The sequence below is a fragment of the Rhamphochromis longiceps genome, linkage group LG23 (genome assembly GCF_057381845.1).
Source record: "Rhamphochromis longiceps isolate RC_006_pf linkage group LG23, R_longiceps_female_GT1.1, whole genome shotgun sequence".
In the NCBI taxonomy this organism is placed as follows: domain Eukaryota; kingdom Metazoa; phylum Chordata; class Actinopteri; order Cichliformes; family Cichlidae; genus Rhamphochromis; species Rhamphochromis longiceps.
Window position 1 is genome coordinate 19,190,703 of NC_140578.1, and position 27,207 is coordinate 19,217,909.

General features: G+C 44.1%; 2 protein-coding genes across 2 annotated transcripts; one reads left to right on the forward strand and one right to left on the reverse strand.

Moving 5' to 3' along the window:
- The first annotated feature begins 5,249 nt into the window (after nt 1-5,249).
- Nucleotides 5,250-14,066, forward strand: LOC146641749 (uncharacterized). The gene is made up of 4 exons (XM_085397994.1): nt 5,250-5,701; nt 12,909-13,007; nt 13,204-13,310; nt 14,028-14,066. Exons 1-4 carry the CDS (start codon nt 5,338-5,340, stop codon nt 14,064-14,066), a joined length of 609 nt encoding a protein of 202 aa, XP_085254120.1. The 5' UTR covers nt 5,250-5,337.
- On the reverse strand, nt 7,417-11,423 carry LOC146641750 (uncharacterized). Its single transcript, XM_085399468.1, has 2 exons — nt 10,834-11,423; nt 7,417-7,492 (listed from the first exon to the last, which is right to left on the reverse strand). The coding sequence occupies exons 1-2, from the start codon at nt 11,407-11,409 to the stop codon at nt 7,490-7,492; spliced, it is 579 nt and encodes a 192-aa protein (XP_085255594.1). The 5' UTR covers nt 11,410-11,423; the 3' UTR covers nt 7,417-7,489.
- Nucleotides 14,067-27,207: the final 13,141 nt, after the last annotated feature.

Sequence of the window (27,207 nt, forward strand, 5' to 3'; positions counted from 1 at the left end):
GACATTTGACTTAAAAACCACAAATATTAATGTATTCATATCATCTTTAGGGAGAAAATAAATGGCTTCCATGTGGTGTTTCAGCAGCATTGTTAGACTTTTTTAATCTAGTTATGATGTGACACTCTATATTCATGTGAATGTTTGGCATTGTGTTAAAAAAAGAGAAAACAGCAAGCTTTCTGCACTTCCATGGTCACTTAACTGCAAGCTGTAGTTATGTAACCATGGAAGTGCATTTTGTATTACTGAGAGAGAGAGAGAGAGAGAGAGAGAGAGAGAGGGAGACAGAAAACCCTGTCAAGTTGGCATCTGAAAGCAGAGAAGGCTTGAGATTTTAAGGGTTCAGTTTACAACATTTCCACTGAGCAAAAGATGTGGTCATATATTAACAGACGTTTTACAACACCACTACATTCTTGGAAATGCAGACTTGCAGAAAGGGTAATACGGAGATCAAACTAAAAGTGTAAGGTGGAGTTGGATTTGTAGTATCAGTACCACCAGGTGATGTAGATCATGTTGTTGGAGTTTTACAGTATTGGATCTGTGGAAAGACACTGGAAAAGTTACAAAAATGTACAAAAACGTTTCAGATATATCTATGTATCACAAAAATAGCACTTTCCCTGTTGATTGTGTAATGTTCTTATGCTACTCAGTAATCATGGTGGATAGATTTGTTTCACCAGACTAGAAAACTATATAAGCTACAGTTGTGTGAAAAAGTGCTTGCCCACTTACTGATTTCCTATTTTGTAATATTTTTGTCACACTTAAATATTTCAGATCATCAGACAAATTTAAATATCAGAATAATTTTTCAAATAAACAAGACACATCTTCTACATGAAGGTGTTTGTTATCAAGGGGTAAAAATGTGTGGAAAAGCGATTTCCTGCTAAATGGTTGGGCCACCCTTAGCAGCAACAACTGCAATTAAGTGTTTGCGATAACTGGCAACTGTGTAGAAATGTTGGTACATTCATCTTTATATAATTGTTGTAATTCAGCCACACTAGAGTGTGTTTAAGCATGAGTGGAACTTTTTAAGGTCATAACACAGCATCTCAATCGGACACATTTAAGTGTGTAATCTGCCTCGTCTCTCACCCTTTTATGGATATGAACTGCCTCCCACTCTCATAGATCAGAACTTATGCTCTGGGGGTCACACCATAAGTTTCTCCCCTTTTATGCTGATAGCAGTGAATGATGCAGTGGTGTTTCTTGCAGCATGAGATGGTGCATTGTCTTGTATGAAGATGATTTCCTTGCAGAAAGCACGGTTCTTCTCTTTCTACCATGGAAGAAAGTGATCAGTCAGAAACTCCACATACTTTGCAGAGATCATTTTTACACCTTCAGGGATCCTAAAGGGGCCGGCCAGCTGTCCCCCCGTGATTCTGACTCAAAACATGACTCCACCACCTCCTTGCTGACATCGCAGCCTTTTTGGAATATGGTTGCTGTCCACCAACTATCCACCAACCCTAACCCATCCATCTGGACCATCCAGGGTTGCACGGCACTCAATAGTGAACAAGACTGTTTGAAAGTTAGTTTTGATGTAGTTCTGGGTCCACTGCAGCCGTTTCTGCTTGTGAGCACTGGTTAGGGGTGGCTGAATAGAAGGCTTACACATAACTGCAAGTTTCTGGAGGATCCTACATCTTGACATTCACGGGGTTCCAGGCTCACCAACAGCTTCAAATATTTGTTTGCTGCTTTCTTAATGGCCTATTAGCAGCTGCTGTCTTAATCCGATGTATGTCTGACAGAAACCTTTGTCCAGGAGCCTTTATCTGCACGAACCCCGTGTGCTGTGAATCAGCAACAAATCTCTTAAAGGTACAATGATCACGCTTAAGTTTTTGTGAAATATTTAAGGTTTTCATTTCTTATCCAAGGTATTCAACTGTTTCACGCTTTTCAGCAGCAGAGAGATCCGGTTTCTTTCCCTTATTGTTTGAAAATGCTGGTCTGCTTAATGATGTGGAACATCCATCTTAATTAGTTTTTCCTTAAATAGGCTCATCTGGCAAAATAATGATCATAGATGCCCGAGATTGATTTCAGTGATCCAAAGAGCCCTGAGGCACAATGCCATCCATGAGTTTAATTGAAAACATATTAATCTTTGTGACACTTAAATATAATTTACATAATGATTTGGGAGGTGGTGTAAACCTTGTGGACATTTTTTTGTTAAATGGTCACACCACTTCACTGTGTTATTTTATTACAGCTTAAATTCATCAGCCAACAGCAGAAAGCAGCTGAAAGGCTATGTATTAGCACAGTAGTAATATCTTAGCTCCAATTAGAGCTGCACAAGTTTGACTTCCTGTGAGTCACTTTGTAATTTTGGAGGACTTTTTTATCAAGTGTGACATCAGATGAAATGACCACAGGAAACAGAAAACAGCGCTTCTCTGCCAGTTATATCAGAACTGAGCTGCTTTTAGACGACTCCATCTCATTCTGGATGTTCGAGGAGATCTACAGTCAATTCAAAGCTCATATCAACTGTGGTCTTTTGTGTGATCTTCTTACTGCTCTCCTGATTTTGAAACCAATTTTTTAATCTTGGGAAACTTGTCACTGAAAACCTTTCAGGAGAGAACTGCAGGCTTTGTCTCTATGGCATGACGACAAACAGCAAACTTCACTTTGTGGACACTTTTCACTCAGTCAGTAAGTACAAAGTTTTTACTTTAAAGGTCTAAAAGTCAGTGATGCCTACACCACTGACACCAGTTACTGTTAACCATTTTCAATGTATAAAGTCATTTTAGTGAGCAATAATCTCATTTTCTCAGAGTGGGAGAAACGTTTCTCCCCAAAATAATACTGATAATAGTCACAGTGTACTGAGTACTTGTGTGCTGTGTTTAAGGATGAGGAGCATCATTTTCTGTTCATCTTCCCTTGGACTAAAAACTGACTTCCAGTTTCCAGGTTACATTTGTGCATTTTTGGCCTTCTGTGGAACCGAATACTTCATAAATTTTGATTTAAATCTTTCTATAAATAGACTCAGACTAATGTCCGAGTGGTACAGCAAATTTAGTGCTGATTAAGAAAACTACCACACTACAAATTGTGTGTCAACTATCATTTTTATTTAAGGTTTCAGGAGTTTTTTCTGCAAAAGCAACTTAGAGACACAAGATGGAGCCACTTGATCAGATCATCTTTGTTGAACAGCTGAAGCCCACCAGCTCTGGTGTTTGATTATTTAGAGTTTACTTCACACTACTTTAGACCTGCTGTTAGTTCTGCTAAACAAGATTTACTTATTGTCATTATGTTGCTATAACATAACAAAATTGCAGTGGTGCCCTCTGTGATAAAGTAAAACAAAAAAAGATAAATGAAAAGATTAAAAAAAGATAAATGGAGAAGTCTGTAGAGTACAGTGATTGGATGTGAATGTGCGTGCAGGGAGTCCATGAGCCTATGTAAGTGTGTCTGCAGGGCAGCAGAGGGAAAGGCAGATGGCTTTCACAAAGTTGGTATTTGTGGTTTGCTGTTTTATCAAAAAAAGCCAAAACGAGCGTGTAAAGAAGGAAGTGTGGAACACTTCACCGTCAGTCACAGAGCTGAGCTACGACTCAGACTTGTTGTTGTTGCTGGAGCTGATCATTGTTCACCTGTGGATGGTTCTGCTCTGAGCAGAGGCAGAGGATGTGACCGAGGTCAAAGGGCAGCTGGAGACAGAAATTTCTTGCTTTTATTCATGATTTAAAATTTTCAGTTCATCTTAAACTTATCTCAGTTGTTCTGTCTCCAGGTATCACTTCATGCACTGACTCAGACCAGCAGCAGCAGAAGACCAGCCTTCCTGATTACCGCCCTCATTGTTTTCATAGTGGGTGGGTGTAATATCATTAGTAGAGTCAACAGCTACTCCATTACAGATATTTGCAGCATTCGCAGTTATGATACAAAGAAAATAAAACCTCTAGAATTCAAATATTTAACATATCGGCACAAAATAAAATTAAAGGTATTAAAATTAAGTAACTACAACCAAGATGAACAATAATACATCACTTATGACACTGTGGCATCATTGGTTTAACAAAAGCAAAACCAAAGCAAACCATGTAGAAGCAGTGACATTAGTATGGATGCTATTAGAGTATTTCTTCTTGTTTCCAGTTGTAAGAGCTGCTACTATTGCTAAAATCACAGCTGCTAACAAAACTAAAAATGAACCTATGAGATGTTAATGATGAAAGATGCACATAGCTGCTTTTGCGGTTGTTTGTGTTAAAGCTGTGAGTTCAGTACCTTTTTCTTTCTGTTTCAGAAAAAAAACACCTGGTGTAATTTTGTACATCAGTGCATATTTAGTTTTTTTGAGATTTAGTCAAACACACATTATCAGCTCCTATTTGAGATCATAATAATGCATAAGAATGACAGTAATATTGTGTAATTCATCTGAATACTTTCACTGAAATTCCCACAGTATCATCAGTGATTGTCATAAAGAACAGAAATACATGTCGGAGAGTTTTCAGGTGCAACTGAATGAATGCATCATAACTCAGCTGTGTAGGAACCTATGAGTGGAGAATCACACCACCAATCCTGTGAATGCTGAATAACTGCTATAACCACATCACGTTTAAGCAGGTCTGTCTCTCTGCCTGTAGACACTGGTGCAGTCAAAGCCCAAACACCACAAGTGGATGTTCAGTTATCATAAATGCATATCACACATATTTCTCTCTCAGATATGATGAGGTGTTAAATCCTTAAATGAGGCAGATGTGCTAGTTGTAATGGAGTATTTTCAAAGATACTAGTTTCACAAAGAAATGATCTTCTTCATCATCATTATAAGGTAATGGTCAGAATCTGAATCTGTTAAGAACACTAACATTTATAAACAGGAAGGGAGTGCAAGACAGAGACTTTGATCACAGGAAAAGCAGGCTACAGCAGACAACAGCTGACTCAGTCATTAAGATAGTTTTATGATTGGTTCATTTGCTTTGCTTGCTTTAATGTTTTCTTGCTCAAGTACAAGTAAATGAAGTAGTTTTACTGCTGTCAGTGGGAGCAGCAGAAGGAAGCAGCACAGAGGTGTTAGAGTCAGATTAACTTTAAAAGCAGTGTTAACCTGAACTGCACAGTGCTCACTGAAGGTTGAAAAGGTTTCATTTCCTCTGAGGTGTCAGTGGTTTTTATTTTCTTCTTCTTTTTTTTTTAATTCAGATGTGACATCAGCCAAACTCACCATGTAAAGTAGGAAGTACAGAGCACTTCTTTGTCTGTCCCATCAGAGCTGAGCTGCTTTCAGACGACTCCGTCTTGTTGTGGATGCTGAAGCTGATCATGGTTCTCCTGTGGATGATCCTGTTGGTGGTTCTGCTCTGTGCAGAGGCCGAGAACGTGACCGAGGTCGGAGGAGAGCTGGGGACCGATATCACTCTAACCTGCTCCAATCAGACATCAGACCCATACTGGTACATGGAGATCTACAGTCAGTTCAGAGCAGGTATCGGTCGCAGTTTTTCCTCAGCAGACTCTACCTACTACTCTCCTGGTTTTGAAACCAAATTTTTAATCCTGGGAAACAAACTCGTGATTAAAAGCTTGACAGCAGAGGACTGCAGGCTTTACTTCTGTGGCATCAAGAGAGGAGGCAGCATTCAGTTTGTGGAGACTTTCCGCGTCATCTCAGGTAAGTGCCAGAGTTTATTTAACTTTATTATTTATTGTTCAGGCCCCATGATCCGTTAGTGGTAAAGCATACTTTGAAAAACCTGACAGTGTCAAGTAAGTGGCAAAGTTTTTGTTTTGTTTTACATTACGTCCTGTATGGAGTAACACAGTGTGAAGTAGCTTCATTCTCGCATCATGGGCTTTTTTTTTTTTTTTTTAAAATTGACTGATTTTAATTTTATTTGAACAGCTTTCTTTGCGTCTCGCTGGTGTTTAGGTCTGGATTTCTTTGCAGTACATTACATTTTGTATCAGCACATCTCAGAGTTAACATTCTGTTTGCCACTTTCTGAAATATTTTCCTCTATTTCTGTTGAATGTGAGGTCTTGTTGTGTGTATGAAAATACTGCATTATGTGGTTAGGTTATTTTTAAACCGGGTCGGGGATGAGTTCCTGCCCCAAGTGGAGGAGTTCAAGTATCTCGGGGTCTTGTTCGCGAGTGATGGAAGAAGGGAGCCGGAGATTGACAGACGGATTGGGGCTGCAGCTGCTGTAATGCGGACGCTGCACCGGTCCATCGTGGTGAAGAGGGAGCTGAGTGTAAAAGCGAAGCTCTCAATTTACCGGTCGATCTACGTCCCTACCCTCACCTATGGCCACGAGCTGTGGGTAGTGGCCGAAAGAACGAGATCGCGGATACAAGCGGCGGAAATGAGCTTCCTCCGAAGGGTGGCTGGCCTCTCCCTTAGAGATAGGGTGAGAAGTTCGGCCATCCGGGAGGGGCTCAGAGTAGAGCCGCTGCTGCTCCACATCGAAAGGAGCCAGCTGAGGTGGTTCGGGCATCTGACAAGGATGCCCCCTGGGCGCCTCCTGGGTGAGGTGTTCCAGGCATGTCCCACCGGGAGGAGGCCCCGGGGAAGACCCAGGACACGCTGGAGAGATTATATCTCTCGGCTGGCCTGGGAACGCCTTGGTATTCCCCCGGATAAGCTGGAGGAGGTGGCTGGGGAGAGGGAGGTCTGGGCCTCTTTGCTTAGGCTGCTGCCCCCACGACCCGGCCTCGGATAAGCGGTTGAAGATGGATGGATGGATGGATGGATGGTTATTTTTAAATATCAATATTTGTTCTCAACTCCAACCTGCAGAACACCGCTGAGCAGCACAAATGGGAATGGTTGTTGGTGATAAACAAGTGAGGGAACACGTTTTTACCAGCTTAGCATTTTATATCAGCTCTTCGAGGGAACAAGCCAGCAGGAAGCTGCGCTGAGTGAGCCGATTAAACAAATATTCTAAACATTTTAATGTGCAGCTCTTTTGCATCTGTCTGTTACACTCAGCGGGTTAAATTTGGAACCAGTTCAGGGTCCAATTCATTTATTATGTAAGTGGAAAGGGTGCATCAATGGTAATACACACATGTGCATATGCATACGTAGCTGATGGTGTGTTACTGATGGAAAAGTCATTTCCATTTTACTGTGCTTACCTTCTATGTTGATGAGAGAAAGTACTCATCAACATAGCTTTGAAGTGTCAACATCCAACAGTGTAGATGCTGCAGTCAGTGAACATATTGTAAATAAACACACATAATTATTCTAAAAAAAAAAAAAAGTAAGTCCTAAAATTAAACAGAATTCACTCATCTGGAAATTTACTGAATCCACAGTGTAACGGTGGACCCAAGAAATACCAGCCGGAGCGACTTTGACAATGCAGAACTTTTTATTAAACTCGGGGTTGTACGTGGACACATATGCTCCCGCGCTCTCTTTCTCTGCTGTCACCTCCGTCTCCGTCTGTCACTGCCAACATATAAAGAGACACAATCACTGTCAGATCCCAGCACACCTGTTCACCCCGCCCCTGCGCCGCCCCGGGAGCTCACTGCGTCACTCCTCCTCTGCAGCTGGCCAAGGACCACACCCACGCCACACATCCCCACCGCCCGACTGAGGCCGGGGCCCATCCGGCCGAACCTACTCCCCCCCCCCCGCGAGCGAGAGAGGAAATCGGCCACGACCATCTGCGCACCCGGCCTATGGATCACCTTGAACTTAAAGGGCTGCATGGCCAGATACCACCGAGTGATCCGGGCGTTGGCATCCTTCATGCGGTGGAGCCACTGCAGCGGGGCGTGGTCCGAGCAGAGGGTGAACGGGCGGCCCAGGAGGTAGTAGCGAAGGGAGTCGACCGCCCACCGGATCGCCAGGCACTCCTTCTCCACGGTGCTGTACCGTGACTCGCGGTCCGTGAGCTTCCGGCTGATGTACGCGACCGGCCGGTCAACTCCCCCCACCTGCTGGGACAAAACGGCCCCCAGCCCTCTGCTCGAGGCGTCAGTCTGCAGACAAAAAGGGAGGGAGAAGTTAGGTGTGAACAGCAGCGGCTCTCCACAGAGAGCCCGTTTCACCTGCACAAACGCCGCCTGGCACCGCTCCGTCCACTGGACCAGATCTGGGGCACCCTTGCGGGTGAGATCAGTCAGGGGGCTGGTCAGGTCCGCGAACCCTGGGACGAACCGCCGGTAATAGCCGGCCAGCCCCAGAAACCGTCTCACCTCTTTTTTCGTCTTGGGACGCGGGCAGGATGCAATCGCCGCCGTCTTCTCCACTTGAGGTCGCACCTGCCCGCTCCCCAAGTGGTACCCCAAATACTGTACCTCCCTCCGTCCAACCGCACACTTCTTCGGGTTGGCCGTGAGCCCCGCCTGCCTCAGGGACTCCAGCACCGCGGCCACACACCGCACATGCCCCGCCCACGTGTCACTGTAAATGATGACGTCGTCTAGGTAGGCGGCAGCATAGGCAGCGTGGGGCCGCAGCACCCGGTCCATGAGGCGCTGAAAAGTGGCAGGGGCGCCGAACAAGCCGAACGGAAGCGTCACGAATTGGTACAACCCATACGGAGTGGAGAAGGCCGTCTTTTCCCGGGACTCTGTAGACAAGGGAATCTGCCAGTAGCCCTTGGTTAAATCCAGAGTCGTAAAAAAGCGAGCGGTGCCCAACCGGTCCAGGAGCTCGTCGACCCGGGGCATAGGATAAGCATCAAAACGTGACACCTCATTCACTCTGCGATAATCGACACAGAACCGTATAGACCCATCCTTCTTTACTACAAGGACGATGGGGCTACACCAAGCACTGTGTGATTCTTCTATTACTCCCAGCCTCAGCATTTCCTTCAATTCCCGGAAAACAATTTGCCTTCTATGTTCCGGCAGCCTGTAGGGCCGTGAACGCACCGTCACGCCAGGCCGCGTCTCAAAATGGTGCTCTATGAGAGAAGTACGGCCGGGCAAGGGGGAGAACACGTCGGCAAAGCGCTGTTGCAATGCAGCAACATCCGCCCTCTGGGCCTGTGTGAGATGGTCACTGCAATGGAGGGAGGCGGGGATGCTAGACTTTGGCGCCTCCGGCCCCAACTCATCTCTCCCTCTTACCAAGCTCACTAGAGAAGCGGTCTCCGCCTCCCTCCAGGCTTTGAGGAGGTTGAGGTGGTAAATCTGCGTGGCCCCGCCCCTGTCCGACCGTACCACTTCATAATCAACGTCCCCCACTCGCTGTGTGACCACGAAGGGTCCTTGCCACTTGGCGAGTAATTTAGAGCTGGAAGAAGGAAGTAACACAAGCACCTTATCTCCCGGTGAAAATTGCCTGAGTCTAGCCCCTCTGTCATACAGGCGTCGCTGCCGCTGCTGGGCCTGGAGCAAATTCTCCCGTGAGAGCCTCCCCAGTGTGTGCAGCTTTGCTCGCAGGTCCAGCACGTACTGAATTTCACTTTTCGCAGGGCTCGGACCTTCCTCCCAGTTTTCCTTAATCAGGTCGAGCACCCCCCGCGGCTTCCTGCCGTATAACAGCTCGAAGGGAGAAAATCCCGTGGAGGCCTGGGGCACCTCCCGCACTGCAAACAACAGAGGGTCTAACCAGCGATCCCAATTGCGTTCATCCTCGCGAATGAACTTACGAATCATGGATTTTAAAGTCTTATTCAGCCTCTCCACCAACCCATCAGTCTGAGGGTGGTAGACGCTGGTCCGAATAGATTTAATACCCAGTAATTCGTACAGTTCCCGCAATGTGCGCGACATGAACGACGTGCCCTGGTCAGTCAGTATTTCTTTCGGAATACCGACTCGGGAGATGACCTGAAACAGTGCCTGCGCCACGCTCTTCGCTGAAATGGTGCGTAGCGGCACTGCTTCCGGGTACCGCGTTGCGTAGTCCACCAGGACCAGCACAAAGCGATAGCCGCGTGCACTCCGGTGCAATGGCCCGATGAGATCCATGCCAATACGCTCAAACGGGATCTCCATCAGCGGTAATGGGCGCAACGGCGCCTTTGGCACGGCCGGCTGGTTAACCAGCTGGCATTCGGGGCACGACGCACACCAGCGGCGCACGTCGGCCCAAATGCCCGGCCAATAGAATCGGGCCATTATGCGCTCCAGAGTTTTCTCGCCACCCAAGTGCCCTGCCATGGGGTTCGAATGAGCCGCCTGGAAAACCATTTCCCGGCGGCTTTGCGGCACCAATAACTGTGTGCGGATTTCATTAGTGTGAGTGTCACGGCTCACTCTATAAAGCCGATCGTTCCGCAATTGGAAATGAGGGTACGTTCGCGCAGCGTCGGGGCGCACCGAGCGACCATCAATATCCATCACTTGGTCATAGGCTGAGCGTAGGGTGTCGTCCCGAGACTGCTCTAGTGGAAAATCTTCCGTGGGGTACACAACGGGAGGCGGCGGGGCTTCCGTGGAAGACCCCGCCTCCTCCTCCCCCCCAGAGTCAGCGTCGGTCGACCCCGCGTCACCGCCGAGCGCCGCGCAAACGTCACACGAATTTACAGACCGCGATCGCATCCCCGCGTACTGCCCCAGTAAGCTGTGGAACCCCGGCCAATTCGTACCCAAAATAAGGGGATGCGACAGGCGCGGGCTAACCGCCGCCTTCACTCTATGCGTTTTGCCCCCGAATTTCAGCAACAGTGACACTACTGGGTACTTGTGAATATCCCCGTGCACACATTTAACCTCCACCCAGTCAGCCTCCAACAATGCCCCGGGGCGAACCAAACTTTGGTGGACCAGAGTCTGCGTGCAGCCCGTGTCCACCAAAGCATGGCGAATACCCCCTTGACACCTTACCGGCACGCGGTACGTCACTCCTGGACCGGGGGCGGGCGCTGGAGCGCCGGCAACGCGGAACACCTGCCCCACCTCCATGAGCGGACAGTCTCGGCGCAGGTGCCCCGGCCGCCCACACTTCCAACAGTCCGGCCCCGGCGTCTGTGCGGCTCCCCGTGGCTCCGGGGAAACCTCGGCGGCCGCCGGGGTTCCGGCGGGAAGCAGCGGCCGGAACGGGTTCCTGGGGCTCCACCCTGCTGCCTGCTCCGTTCCTGCAGGGCCGCCGCCTCTCCTCTGCGACGCCGCCGCCGGTGGCCTGGGCGGCGGAACACGGGCGCCCCGCCGCGGCTCCTCACGGCCCGGTACCGGGTCGGCCGCCAGATGGTCCTCTGCCAGCGTCACCGCCGCCGTCAAATCCGCCGGGCGGTGGCAGCGAACCCAACGAGCCGTCGCCTCGGGCAGGCCTCCCACGAACTGCTCGAGGACGACCATGTTCAGCATCCGCGTCTCCCCAGCCGAGGGGCCCGGTCGCAGCCACCTCGCTGCCGCATCCTCCAGCTGCCGAGCCCAGGCAAACGGCCGCTCCCCCCCCGACATCCTGCTGGCCCGGAACTGACGGCGGTAATCCTCTGGGGAGAGCCCCAAACGATCCAGCACCGCCCGGCACACGTCCTCGAACACCCCCCGCGAGCCGGGGGGCAGGCTTAGCGCCGCCGTCTGGGCCTCACCCGACAGAAGCGGCAGCAGCCGGGCGGCCCACTCCTCCTCCGGCCACCGACAGGCCACCGCCGTGGCCTGGAAAGCCTCGATGAAAACCAGCGGGTCCTCCCCATCCCGCATCCGGTGCAACGTCACCGACAGCGGAGGGGCGGGAGCCGGCGCGGCCGCATTCCCCAGCAGCTGCCCCAGAGCCGCGGTCTGCTGCTCCGATTGCAGGCGAAGCAACGCCAACTGTTGGTCCTGCGTGGCCGCCTGACGAGCCGCCATCGCCGCCATGTCCACCATCATCTGGCCCAAGATCTGCAGCGGCTGGGCGGGTGGCGGGGCGGGCGGCGGCGCCGCCGGGGGAGCAGGGGGAGCCGGCAGGGGACCGGACATCACGCCAGGGTTTCGGCACCAGTGTAACGGTGGACCCAAGAAATACCAGCCGGAGCGACTTTGACAATGCAGAACTTTTTATTAAACTCGGGGTTGTACGTGGACACATATGCTCCCGCGCTCTCTTTCTCTGCTGTCACCTCCGTCTCCGTCTGTCACTGCCAACATATAAAGAGACACAATCACTGTCAGATCCCAGCACACCTGTTCACCCCGCCCCTGCGCCGCCCCGGGAGCTCACTGCGTCACTCCTCCTCTGCAGCTGGCCAAGGACCACACCCACGCCACACACAGTTTATCACATCTACTACTTTTTTTGTCTTTTCTAAGCTTTCCACTTTAAAGGTCAAAGTAGTTGATCTGAACATATCTAACACTTGATTTGGTGACACTCACTTTCACCACAAATTCAAGGAAGCGTCTAGCATGCGATGTGTACACATAGCTATTTTCTCTCTTTTAAAAAACAAAAAGTAAATTCTCTCAAGGTGTCCTTGGTGTTGTTGGTGGTGATTGAGTCCACTTTAGGACAGGAGATAATAAATAACGTAACAAGTTTACCAACCAAGAAGTTGTCTCGTGTTTGGATGCTGTGTCTTTGAATCTCACTGGTTAGTTTCATTTGCACTTTATCTGGTTACATCTGGTTACAAAAAAACTAAAAACCTGTTTAACTTTAAAAAAGATGGTAATTAAAAATAAAACACTTCACCATGCACACTTAAAAATGAAAACTTCCAGTGCACTGTGAGAATGACAATGAGACCTCTCAATCATCTGAACCTGATGAGCAAGAAAAACAAACATAACGCGTACATATCCACTGCTTTACAAAACTGTTTGCTAGCTATTGACGCTTATAGTTGATCACTTCTAAATAATAATAAAGTTCAAAAACAGTTTTAAAGTGTGAGCTTTACTCTAGTGAAAACGCAAAGAAAGGTCATGACTTGTGAATCTAACAGTTTCTCAGCTCATCTTTCCTCTTTTTTTGTCAGATGTCACCCTAAACATCACCGACCCCCAAATCGACTGCAGACTCAGTCAGCTCATCATCATCTGTGTCTCTGTTACTGTTGTTGTCTTTGTAATACTGGGTAAGTGAGCCATCATAGATAAGACACTTGAACAGACTCTCTACCAAATCTATAAGTGTTTATCTGAAGCCTGGTCATTTTTCTAATGAACATAATCACACTAAAGTAAAGGGACTGAGAAACATTTATCAGACCAGTCCACACATCTTGTGTAATTGTGAGTTTGATGGTGACGTGACTCAGTGGTCTGTTGCAGGTGCTGTTTTTACAGTGTTGTGTTTGAAGAGAAAATCCAGAAGGATCCAGAAGAATAATGTTTCACTTCACATCTATGAGAACACAGACACACTGAGGGCTGCGCAGGTAAACAAACCACTGCTCTCATCGATAAAACTGATACTGTGACCGCTAATGTTCAAAAACTAGTACTGTAGAAGACCTGATAGTAATAGTTAGTGTAGTAGTAATAGTTAAATCTAAAAGTAAATTGTGTAATAAAGATGCAAAAGAAATTTTATAACATTGATCCTTTTGCTTTTAACACCTCTGGTTAAAAATATGATTTTATAGAAATCTCTATGAGAAAATTAACCTGTTTTCGACCTATGAAATTATTCCTCACTTGATCTCTGAGCTCAGTTAACATTTTCCTGATGAGTTTACAGTGGTCACTTCTAGCTCCATTAAAAACAAACAAACAAAAACAGAGACAAGAGTGAAAATAATCACTTCAAGGTTTCAAAATGGGACAAATCAACATTTGAAGGACACGCTAACAGTTGAGACCACTGGGTTTCTCCATTCAAACATATTCATACAGCATTTTTTTTTGTCTCACTTAGTAATTGTTACATGTACACCCTGAGTGAAATGTGTACTCTCTGATATGTGGGCAGTTTAATGACGTATTTTATAAGCTGAGCCACATCCGCCCTAATCTCTGATAACTGTTCTATGTTTGCTACTGCTAATACTACAGCACCAACTACTGCTAATACTACAGCACCAACACTACCACTGTTTAAAGTTCCACCACTGTACTGCTTCTTCTCCGTACTCATTGCTTGTGTTTTATTTCAGAACAAGGTGATCCAGTCCCAATGGGCAAAAGCTCACTGAAAGACTTCTTTACCCGTAAGCTGAAAGATGTTGCTTTTGTGGACAATTTGAATTGTTTCACATTTAACCCCCAAAATACATTTTCATGCATTTTTGTCTACTGCAGGACATAAATTGACATTTTGTGTATTATCAGGATTGTAAGAAAACAGCTGCGTACTTATGATGTAAAACTTCATATAAAAATGTGATGTGCTTCAAGTGTCAGCTGGAACCCTTTGAACATGTGAAGTGCAGCTTAAGAGAGTCTGAAACCCTTTAAGCTAAAAATTGAAAGCATGTCTGAAACTTTAAGGGCTGCATCCACAAGGCACTAAGTGGATGTGGTAGCACTATTTATAACAGTATCACATGACTAACTATAGTGACTGAAGTACAAACATATATAATGTCAACAGTAATGTCAACAGCATATTGTATTTGTAGTAGTACGTATAGAATTGCATGTAAACTGCTTAGCAATACATACATTAAAGACTATTTTTGCGGTTGTACTAAAAGCAACTCTAATAAACAGGATTGTGGGTAATTGAAGTAGCATTTGTAGTTTTTAAAGCAGTATAATATTATGTAGCTGTAAGTTAGCTAACAATTCTGTTAGCACAAATACTTCTTTTGTCCAACGCTTGTCTAAAAGTGTAAAAACAAAGCGTGAAAAAGGAAGTGATTTCCTGAGTTAATTATACACTTTCCTGAGAAACAACTACTCACACTGAGGCGGCTCTAAAGCCCAGTGGCCTCCTTTTCTGTTACTCCCTGGAAACTCAGTTAAATTAGCATTTCAGACTTTTTTAAAAGAATTACTGGAATACATGAATCATTCAGCTTTGACTGTTCATCTGCTTTTACCCACATTGTCCAGCAGCCTACCACACAATCAGACATCCTGATTCAAGATGTCTGTGTAGCCGATCTCTCCCGCGTCCACACAGGAAGTGATGCATCAGCCAGTGGCAATAGGTGATGAATAACTTTCCACCAGTTCAAGTAAGAATGAGCAAAAATAACTGGTGTCTAATTTGAAAGTTAGCGAGTGAAATTATTACAGATGAGAGTGAAATAAAGAATAGATTGACATGTGACATATGAGGAAATGCTTTACAGTGGGATGCAACCTTGGTAATAGTCATTGTTTTCCTGTATATATTGTTGGTTGCTACAATAAAAAGTTTCAGTTAAATATATCATATTGAACTACTCTACTAACTACGATACTCTGAAGCTACACTTCAGAGAAAATTAAAAGAGGAGGGAAACTTACAATTGACCCCCTTAAATACTCTTTCTCATTATTGGATTCACCTGTGTATGTAGGTCAGGGGTCACTGAGCTTACCAAGCCAATTTGAGTTCCAATAATTAGTTCTAAAGGTTTTTAAATCAATAAAATGACAACAGTGCCCAAATTTATGCACCTGCCTGATTTTGTTTAAACAATTATTGCACACTTTCTGTAAATCCAATAAACTTCATTTCACTTCTCAAAGATCACTGTGTGTGTCTCCTATATCAGCGGTCCCCAACCCCCGGGCCTCGGACCGGTCCCGGTCCATGAGTCGTTTGGTACCGGGCCGGGAGAGTTGAGGCTCAGGTGTGAAATGTATGGTTTTCAAAAAAGGTTGGGGACCGCTGTCCTATATGATATATTTAACTGACATTTTCTATTGTAACAACCAATGATTAATACAGGAAAACAATGACTATTAACAAGGTTGCCCAAACTTTTGCATCCCACTGTACATGGTTACTTAGGCAACTGGATTCAATTTAGATAAATATGATTAAATTAAAGAAAATCAATGAAATTGATTGAACCCTTTTTTGAGTGGATGGATTGTAAAATTACACAGCTTCTGTGACATGTAAAAACGCTTTTGTGTCATTTAAATATTCATCTATTATTTATTAACTGGGAGGTTTTGACTTTGGTGTTATTGGAAAGAGCTTCATGCTTCCAGAATTAAAATCACCCCATCAAACAGATGTAGAACCAAAAACAAGTCTTCTTTCAAACAAACTGTACAAATGACAACATACCTGAAATAAATGAGTAAATTAATTTACAATCACACTGTATATATTTGTTTCAACCTACAGGAAGAACACGTTCTATAGCTACACTTGCCTGTAGGGGTCACTGCTGAGACATTTTAATAGGATTCCAATAAAAATAAGTCATTCTTTCCAAACAGATGTTTATTTCGTACATCACTCTGATATTTGACAAAGACTACTGAACTGACTTCATTAAAAATATTTTTCTCTCCAACTTGTTCCTCTTTCTGTGTCTCAGTGGACAAGCTGCCACCGTCCAGTTGTGTTCCATTAATGCTCAAAATTAATAACACCTACATTGACTTTGTTAGTGTTAAATTCAACACATTGTCCCGTACGGGCAGTGCCATAATTAAAATTCATCACAAAGCAACAGAAAGTCTCTCATATTAACCCATCCAGCAGCGTTCACAGTGAAGGTCCACAAGTTGGACTTCCTGTGAGGTACTTGTGGTATTTTATCAGGTGTCATATCGGCTGAAGTCAGCATTTGCGACAGGAAGTGTAGAGGACGTCAGAGTCCATCAGAGCTGAGCTGCTTTCAGACAACTCCGTCTTGTTGTGGTTGCTGAAGCTGATCATGGCTCTCCTGTGGATGATCCTGTTGGTGGTTCTGCTCTGTGCAGAGGCCGAGAAGGTGACCCAGGTCAGAGCAGGGCTGGGGTCAGAGGTCACTCTAACCTGCTCATATCAGACACCAGACATATACTGGTACATGGAGATCTACACCAGCAGAGCAGCTCCACATCAGAGCATCAGCTCCTCATCATGTACTGCTCAGCCTTCCTCATTACTGCTGTCATATGTGGTTATTTATTCATTTAACATTAGTAGAGCCAACAGCTGCTGCTGCACAACTCAAACACATTAAGCACTGATCAATGTTTGTACAAATCAAATGAGTCATGCACACACAGGAGAAAACTCACTCCCAAAGTTAAGCAGGAAGTTACTAATCAAAGAGACAAACGCTAAGACACTCAAACGTCACACAGAAAAACAAACACACTGTCATGGTCCCCCTGTCTGCCCAGCCGGCCCCACAAGGCTACATGTGTTTTGTGTTGCTCTCTCTCTCTCCTTCGCCGCTCTGCCTGGGCGGAGCTCACTGCGGGCTCTCGCTCTTGGCCCACACACCTGTTCGCTGTTATGTGCCATTATGTGCCTACCATTTAAGGACGGGATGCAGACCTTCTCGTCGCTGGATGGTTGTGTGAGACATGTTAGTGATCCTCTCAGCTCTTCTGCGAGACTTGTGATTTTGTGTAACCTGTCTTTCCTGTGTGATAGTTTTCCTCCTGTGACCTTCTCGCTGTGTGGACATGTGTGTGTTGGAGTTAGGAGAAGAGAACAAGTGCAAGAGAGTTTTTCCATGGACCTTGTCTTGGACCCTTGGAACCCCCGATTTCCCCCCCACTGTATATATTCTGCACTTGGTGTTGTAAATAAACTCTGTGTTTGGAACTGACAACCTGCTCTGCATTTGAGTCCCTGCAACCAATCGTGACACACAACAGGGAAGGAAAACAATATAAGCAAGAACCCTTAATAAACCATGAACAAAATACTGATGGAAATTAACAGGCACTGAACTTAGGAACTAAATAAACAAGGTAATAAGGAAGGACATGAGAAAACAAGTTACCAATAAAACTAAAACCCAAACATAATGCAAAATAACCTTTCAAAGTCCAAGAATTCAAACTTCAGGGTGTAAGTCCCATCAGTACATCAAAGCTGACTCACCTTTATAACGTCAAGTTTATTTAAACCTTTCTGTAAACATAAATGCTTACTGTTGTGTTGTACAGACTAAACTAACCTATACAACAAAGTGGAGTTGAACTCCACAGACTGCCCTATGAGTTAATATTTTGTGTATGTTATCTTTTTACAAAAAGTACATAAGTAAAAGTGCTTTTAACATGTCCTTCAAAGCTAGGTTTGACTGGGAAACTCAAAGCTCAAGTTTGGGATTCAGATCCTTTTTGTTCTTGTGTGACTGCTGTTACTTTTTCATTAACTTGTCTTCTTTGATTTGTTTCACTGTGAAACAGAAGCTCGAGTTCAGCGCGGCTTCTTGTTTGAGTTTTCTCTGCAGTAACTGTTTGGAGACCAAAGATGAAGACAAGTCAACGTTTATTTCTATAGCACGCTTTTACACAACCTTCACTAACACAAAAAAGTCCTAAATTAACAATAAATATAAACATGATGATCATCTTTGACTCTGATGTTTATTAATTCAAATTATAATACAGCTGTGTAATATTGTTTACTAAATACATTAGAGCAGGGGCCCGTTCTTCGTACCTCACTTACTACATCCAAGATCAAATGACACATCCAAGATCAAATCATCGCGCTAACTCTGAGCTCGCTATTCCGGTTCCCCGAACACACCTGTTGTTGACGATTAGTATAGCTGGATGAAGTAATGTGAGATCACTGGGTGGCTTAACAGGGGCTACGCATCGATAGTAGAAACATTGATCGGCAACCCTTTGATTGGTCGGTGTGATGGCATGCCACACATGGTAAGCTCCACACCTCATCACCCGTTGATTCACTTTAGTTTAATTTACAGTCACTACTTTAAAATATTCTATTTATTGTTCAATATCGTTTCTTTATTAAATGTATTCATTTTTCCATCACACCTTCCAATGTTTATATGGCGTGCACACATATTAACCTTGCAAGGTCAAAGTTCTGTTTTATGTTATATTAATACATCTTTCTTTGTTTGAGTTACCTGGGGGTTGGTGTCTCCTCCTGTCTGGCAAAAGGTGTGGTAGTGATGGCCCGCTTGAAGCTGACGCTCCGGAGCGTGTGTCGAAAAAAACAACACACTGGTTCAGAAGCACTGTGTCGAGGCTTGCTTCGTTTGGCAAAAGTCACGTGACCAGTGACGTCCGAAGCTTCATTACGCACGTAACTGCTTCGGTACCTGATTCAAACGGATATAAGGAAGTGAATCATCCACGGGATTCGTGGAGTGTGTTGATGGTGACAGAGAGCGAAGAGGTGATCATTCCACTGACAGATATGGAGCCAGCGAGGAAGAGAGGATGTTCTGGCGTGTGGGAATATTTTGAGTTGATTTTGCTCAATTCATTTTATCTGCCGAAGTGAAAAACTTGAAATGTCCAAAATCATGTTTTCATAATGTAAATATCATTACAGCATATGACTTTAGGAACACTTCCATGTGAATTAAAGCTAATGAAGACTACAACAATGTATTTGACACTATACGTACATTACATTGCTACAGTTTAGAAAATCATTTTGTTTATTGTTTTTAGGTGATAGTCTGCACGACCCAGGAATACCTGCATATCTACCAGCTTGCAGTGTAGTTCCTGCACTCCACAGCCTCTTCTGTTCCATGCAAGTGGATTTTCTCCAGGGCAGGAGAAACTATTTCTAAGAAAAGAAACAGACTCAGCCAGCGCACAGTAACACTAATCCTCTTTTTAAATGTAAATAACAAAAGGGCTACCTTACATAGATCATGTTTTTACTTTGCAAGTTCTTGATTAGGGGTGGGTTTTGATTATCGCCTTTCTGATTACAATCCATGCTAAATTGAATAAAGTGATATTGATTCATTAAAATCCCGTGTCGATTTGTAAATTAACGTTATTATGCCTGAAACGCCAGCATCTCAGGTTAAACCTCACAACATGTCGTCAAACACCATACAGCTAAAACAGTAACTGGGAGCAGGTTTACGGATTCTGCATACAAACGTGAACACAGAGCGCGGACCCGACGCGTCAGAGTCAGATTTTGATGTGTCGTCGGGTCCGCGCTGTTTGCCTCTTTTTTCTTCGCTGGCTTCTGCAGCTGCAGGTTTCATAACTCTCTGTTTACATCTCTAATTAAGTCTCACATGTGTCAGCTTTCTTTTAATAGATACGAAATTATGGATATATACTGTTAAATGATCAGAATTGTAATATTTCTGACTGAGGCAAAACTTTCCAGATTCCAATCAAATTGAATCGGATCCTGTATCGAATCAAAAATGATTCTACAAATCAGTGACGATGCAGCCGTACTCAGCTCCCTAAGCATTTTCCCTTTCCAGTTCACAATCAATCCCACCCCTAGGTCAAAAATATGTATAGGACAATTGGCCTCATCTAATATTTTGTATGAACCTGTCCAGCTGTCCAGTGATTAAACGACAAGTAGATGGAGGCAGGACTTCACAGCAGGGGCATACTCCATAATGTGCTGTGCATTCTCATATGTATATTGTATATATTGCTCACTTATTGTATTTACCAACATCAAGGAGTTATGAGCAAAGAAAGGCCACACCATAGTGCATGTTTAAATAGGGAAAGTTTATTGATCAAAATGTATTACGCAGATACGCATTACATTTTTTTCAGCCCCCCAATCGAGAAAACAAAACCAATTACATGTTCAAAGCAACGGAACGGTGGCCCAATATCAGAGAGAACTCCACTCTTGAGTGAGCAGTGATAATTGAGCAGTCCGTTTTATTTTGCAGATTCAAGCTGCTCTTCAAAATTTTCACCACCAGATGTCACCGGAGAGGACTGTGTTGAAAAGCTTCGAGTAATGAACCGTTTTTCAATACAAGCTTCAGTGCTTCGGAAAGCTTCATTTGGCCATCACTAAGGTGTGGCAAAGGGCTGGGAGACCTGAAGTACTGCTGACAGCCTAATTGGATTGCACCACATGCTTCATTGCCTGGGGGGTGTTTCATGTTTGTTTAAATGTTTTGTATTAGTTGGTTATATGGCAGCCATCTTGTTTTCCCCCGTGTGTGTCATTTGGTTTAGCTAAACCAGTATTTAAGTCCCCCTGTGTGTCATTTCAGCAGGTCAGTTTACCATATGTTTGTTTGAGGTTTTGTTAATTATTATCTTGAGTTTAGTCTATTGAGTTGACCTCTTTTATTGGTCTGCCTGTTTAAGTTTTGGCTTTGTTAAATATATTTTCATATTTTTTGGGTCAATAAAACCCGTTTTTTGAATTAAAACCACCTGTGTCCTTTATGCTTTACTGCTTGGTCCCTGACAATGGCGAAAATGTCGAAGGAGCGCGCTCGGTATTTTTCGGCAGCAGAGCAAGAACTCTTGAGTGAGGGATTTCAGGAGTTTCAGAGTTTAATTAAAACGCAAGGGAACACTGCAAAGGCTGCAAAAGCAAGGAGAGAGGGCTGGCAGAAAGTTGCTGACAAATTAAACTCGTAAGTAATTTAATAATAATAATAATAATAATAATGGATTGGATTTATATAGCGCTTTTCAAGGCACCCAAAGCGCATGACAATGCCACTATTCAGTCACTCTCACATTCACACACTGGTGGAGGCAGCTACGGTTGTAGCCACAGCTGCCCTGGGGCAGACTGACAGAAGCCAGGCTGCCATATCGCGCCATCGGCCCCTCTGGCCAACACCAGTAGGTGGTAGGGTAGATTTATCATATCACACTATATTATCCAATATTATATTACATTATATTATAATATGTTATATTATATCCCCTTTCACATTAGAGCCACAACAGGACCCACTAGAACATGGGAACAAGTAAAAGTGAAATATAAGAATATTCTACAGAATGGTAATATTGATCACTTATATTGCTTTTCGTCTCTTGGACAGAGACCCTGAAATAATCTGTTTGTTTGTTTATAACAGCAACCAAGAAAAGGGCAGAGCAAAAAAAGACAGGTGGTGGTCCTGCACCCCCTCGTCAACAAGTTGGTTAAGTGAATAATACCCTCACGGGAATATCGATATCTCTCAATGAGCACACTGTCGCGCTGAGCTAAAGGATCCTGTCTATCCCGCAATATACGCTGAATTCTGAAAACTCTCCTTATCAATCTTGCACCTTCCGCAATGGGTGGCTCGCGTATACAGACAGGACATGGCTGCGACAGGCTTCCCAAATCCACCTTCGCTTTTCTAGCTGTGGTCTCTCATCTTGATTACACGAAGTAATTTACAATTGCTACTCTGAAATATGAATTACATCTGTAATAATCACATACATGTAATAGAATGTTAATAGTACATTTCCCTTTTTTAGGAAATGACCTGTATGTATCTGTGTGAAATCAATAAAAGGATCAAGTGCTGCATTATCTTTAGTTACATTGATGTTATTTATTTATGGTGAAACAGTGGTAAAATATCGCTGTTGCTTTCGTATAAATGAAGCGGAAATACCTGAGTGGCCGCGATCTAATCCTGTTTACATAAAGTAAACCTGCTCCCGAGCAGGTTTACGCTTACGGCTCTGTTGCTATGACAGCAAGTCCCGGATGAGCTTCGGGGAACCGAACGATCCAAGATCACGCGAAATCGTCAACAATCAAATCCGGCTAACTTACTTAGCGAGGTACGAAGAACGGGCCCCAGGTTTTAGATCTCACCCTGGGTCAACACACCTGAATCAAATGATTAGTTCATTACCAGGCCTCTGGAGAACTACAACACATGTTTATCATAATCAACCAGATTAAGTGTTTACTGGCAAATGACAGTGATGGCGGACATCATCATCACTATTCCAACAGTCCTCTCCACACAGACAAGCATAAACACACTCGACTATCACTAAATCAAATTTAACACATATTTGTAATGACACTAATTCAGTTTACAATAGGGCTCATTCGCTCGGTCAGTAGGTGGCGATATCCTCATACACTGGGGAGTAAACGGCCATTTAACCAAACAGAAGAAGAAGAAAACCTCTGCACATGCCCAGTATTGAACTGGGAGGTATCATGGATTCATGCTTCTGAAATTAATGCAAAAACAAAAAGAGATTGTCTTTCAAACACGCTGTGGAAATCACAACACTTGGCCTGTGCCCCCCAGCTGTGTGGAGTCTTTCATAAACTGTTTATGCTGAGTCTGAGTCTGCAGAGGGTCCCGGTGATGTGGAAGACATCATGCCTCGTCCCTGTACCAAAGACGCCTCGTCCCAGTGGCCCCCAGGATTACAGGCCCGTGGCACTGACCTCCCACATCATGAAGACCCTGGAAAGGCTCATCCTGGACCAGCTGCGACCCATAGTAAGACCACATCTGGATCCCCTTCAGTTCGCTTATCAGCCTCGTCTCGGAACAGAGGACGCCATCATCTACCTGCTCAATTGTGTCTACACCCATCTGGACCAGCCGGCGAGCACTGTGAGGGTCATGTTTTTTGACTTTTCCAGTGCTTTCAACACCATCAGGCCGACCCTCCTGGGTGATAAGTTAGCAGCGATGCAGGTGGATGCTTCTCTGGTGTCCTGGATTGTTGATTACCTGACAGGAAGACCACAATATGTACGTCTCCCACAGTGTGTGTCTGACAAGGTGATCAGCAACACAGGGGCACCACAGGGGACTGTCCTCTCCCCCTTCCTCTTCACCCTCTACACCACAGACTTCAGCCACTGCACAGAGACCTGCCATCTTCAGAAGTTTTCTGATGACTCTGCGGTGGTTGGATGCATCAGCAGGGATGACGAGACAGAGTACCGGGCTGTGGTCGACTCCTTTGTCACGTGGTGTGAGCAGAATCATCTGCAGCTCAACGTGGCAAAGACCAAGGAACTGATCGTGGACTTCAGGAAGACCAGGAAACACTTGACCCCTGTTTAAATCCAGGGGGTCAGTGTTGACATTGTGGAGGACTATAAATACCTTGGAGTACACATTGACAATAAACTGGACTGGGCTAAAAACACCACAGCACTTTACAGGAAGGGCCAGAGTCGTCTCTATTTTTTGAGGCGACTGAGGTCCTTCAACATCTGCCAGAAAATGCTGAGGATTTTCTATGAGTCTGTGGTGGCCAGTGCGATCCTCTATGCTGTTGCATGCTGGGGGAGCAGGCTGAGGGTCGCAGATGCCAACAGACTTAATAAACTGATCCGTAAGGCCAGCAATGTTGTGGGGATGGAGCTGGACTCCCTCAAGGTGGTGTCGGAGAGGCGGATGCTGTCCAAGATAAAGACAATGTTGGATAACACCTCCCACCCACTCCATGACATGTTGGTCAGTCACAGGAGCTCGTTCAGTGAGAGACTGAGATTACCGAAAAGCACCACTGAACGACACAGGAAATCATTCCTGCCTGTGGCCATCTCCCTGTACAACGCATCCACTTAACACACTGTTTGCTGCTACAACTACACATGTTTCTTTTCCAACTATTTATTTATAAGTGACTTATGTATGTATGTATGTATATATATGTATATATTGTACTATTCTTAGTTAGCGTATTGTCTGTCTTGTCTTAATGTTGGTTTAAAATGGAGCACTGTAACAAAAAATAATTTCCCCCAGGGATCAATAAAGTATTCTGATTCTGATTCTGATTGAAAAACGTGTAATTCCTGTACTAAATATAAATAAATATTATTATCTACTATCACAGTTTATATATTTGTTCCATCATATGGGAAAACTATATGCTCTATCCATACACTCATACACTGCCTTCTCCTGCCTGTAGGGGTCACTGCTGAGATATTTAATAAAATTCCAATAAAAGTAATTCTTTGCAAAAACAGATTTATTTTATACATTGCATACTTTGCTCTGTATTAATTAAAAACATAAATTAATCAGAAAGCAGCAGGAAGTCTCTCATATTAACCCATCCAGCAATGTTCAAAGTGAAGGTGCACAAGTTGGACTTCCTGTGAGGTACTTGATGTTTGTGGTATTTTATCAGGTGTCATATAGGCTGAAGTCAGCATTTGGGGCAGGAAGTGTAGAGGACGTCAGAGTCCATGAGAGCTGAGCTGCTTTCAGACGACTCCGTCTTGTTGTGGATGCTGAAGCTGATCATGGTTCTCCTGTGGATGATCCTGCTGGTGCTTCTGCTCTGTGCAGAGGCTGAGAACGTGACCGAGGTCAGAGGAGAGCTGGGGACCAATGTCACTCTAACCTGCTCCAATCAGTCCCCAGACATATACTGGTACATGGAGATCTACACCCAATTCAAAGGATATATTGGACGCAGTCATTCTTCAAATGGCCGTCCTTTATACTCTCCTGGTTTTGAAACCAAATTTTCAATCCTGGGAAACAAACTCGTGATTAAAAGCTTGACAGCAGAGGACTGCAGGCTTTACTTCTGTGGCATCAGAAAAAAGGACATTCATTTTATTAGCACGTTCCATGTTGTGTCATGTAAGCAGAAGTTTTTTCTTATTTAAAAAATTGTAAAGTTTGCTTTTCTAAGAAAGACTTGCAAAAATAATTTGATGAAATTCTGAAGTGATTCTTGTTGGATATTCACATGAGTATTTTAGAAAGTGACTGGAACAGCGTGCTAGTATCATCTCTTCCTGACTTCATCAAAGTTTCTGAATTTAACTTCTCCGTGTGTTTTTTGTATGTTTTAGATTCTCAGTTCATCTTCATCTTTTCCACATTTCCCTCCATCCTCTGTTTCAGGTCATCAGCAGCAGAACAGCTCCATATCAGAGTATCAGCTGGTCATCATTTACCGCTCAGCCTTATTCCTTACCGCCCTCATCCTTCTCATACTAGGTGAGGCTTTTATTTGACAGCTGTTACTTTAGCACTGATCAATATTTGTATCACCAATGTAGGCGAGCTAAATGTAATAAAACATATTGCAGCAAAAACAACAACAAAAAAAACCCTCTAAGTACGGTGAGCCTGAGGTCGAAAGGACAAGAAAACAGATGGAAAAACAGTTACAATACCCTTTTGCTGGTAAAGTATTTATACCTACATTCTATATCCATACTCTCTACTGGTCAGGTTGTTGCACTCTATTTATCGTATTATTTTATTACATGTTTTTTTTTTAATTCTTTATTTCTAAACTATTACTTCACGAAAGTGATTACAGGCATTAATCAACACAATTTACAAGGGAAAAACGAAACAAAACGAAAAAATAAAATAAAATAAAAAAAATAAAAAGGGACATTGAATAGTTGGGAGTGACCAGTTAGCTAGGTTGGTAATTTCAAGCTTTGAAAAGAAGATTCGGCTTATGAGTATTGGCATATAGGACCCACTTATCCCAACACGAACGGAACCAACACACCCAGTGACATAAGCTGTTACCTCCTCCATCCTATAAATCTCTAGCGTAATTTCCCACCATAATGACAAAGTTGGTATATCTTGCAAGGACCATTTCTTAGTTATACTTTTCTTACTTGCAACAAGTAAAGCTCTTAACAGACGTGTCATTTTTAGACCAGTTCTGCGGTATACATCCAAAAAAGATTGTCTTCATGTCCAAAGGGAATGTACAGTCAAAAATGCCTTGTAGTGTACCATGAATGTCTTTCCAGTAGGTCCGTAGCAAAGAACAATCCCACATAATATGGGTGTGATGTGCTCGTTGGTGTCCACAGTTTCTCCAACACACAGGAGGATTCACATCATAATGAGCCTTTTGACACGGAGTAATAAAGAACCTTATCAAAGACTTCCATCCAAATTCCCTCCAGCTGCTGGAGGAAGTACTCCTCCATTGCCGTTCCCACATCTGAGACCATTCATCCCTTGAAATACATACCCCACCCTCCTTTTCCCATAACATCTTCACATAGTCAGCTGAGTGGGGAAGCTTATTTATGAGAAAATTATACAAAAAGGAAATGAGTCTTGTATCGACATCCCCACTATACGCCTGTCTAAACAAAGTTATCAATTCCACATTAGTGTTTCACATCACACCGATTGTTGTCTTTATATAATGTCTTATTTGCAAGTCTTGATAAAAATCCTGTTTTTCTAGATTGTATTTCTGTTTCAGTGTGTCAAAACTAATTAAGTTCCCATCCTTAATCAAACAATTGAATGTAGATAACCCTTTAGCAGACCAACTTTTAAAGCGTGAGTCAAATTTATTCGGGACAAAGTCAGAGTCATATGCATACCATTTAAATAAAGCCAAATCCCGTTCCAATTTAAATTCTTTCACGACTTTTCTCCATACAGTAAGTGTACATGACACCCAGGGGTTGCAAACCTTGTCAATACATTCTCGAATGTTCGAATCCATCAAGACAGCTTGCATTGGAGAGGAAAACAT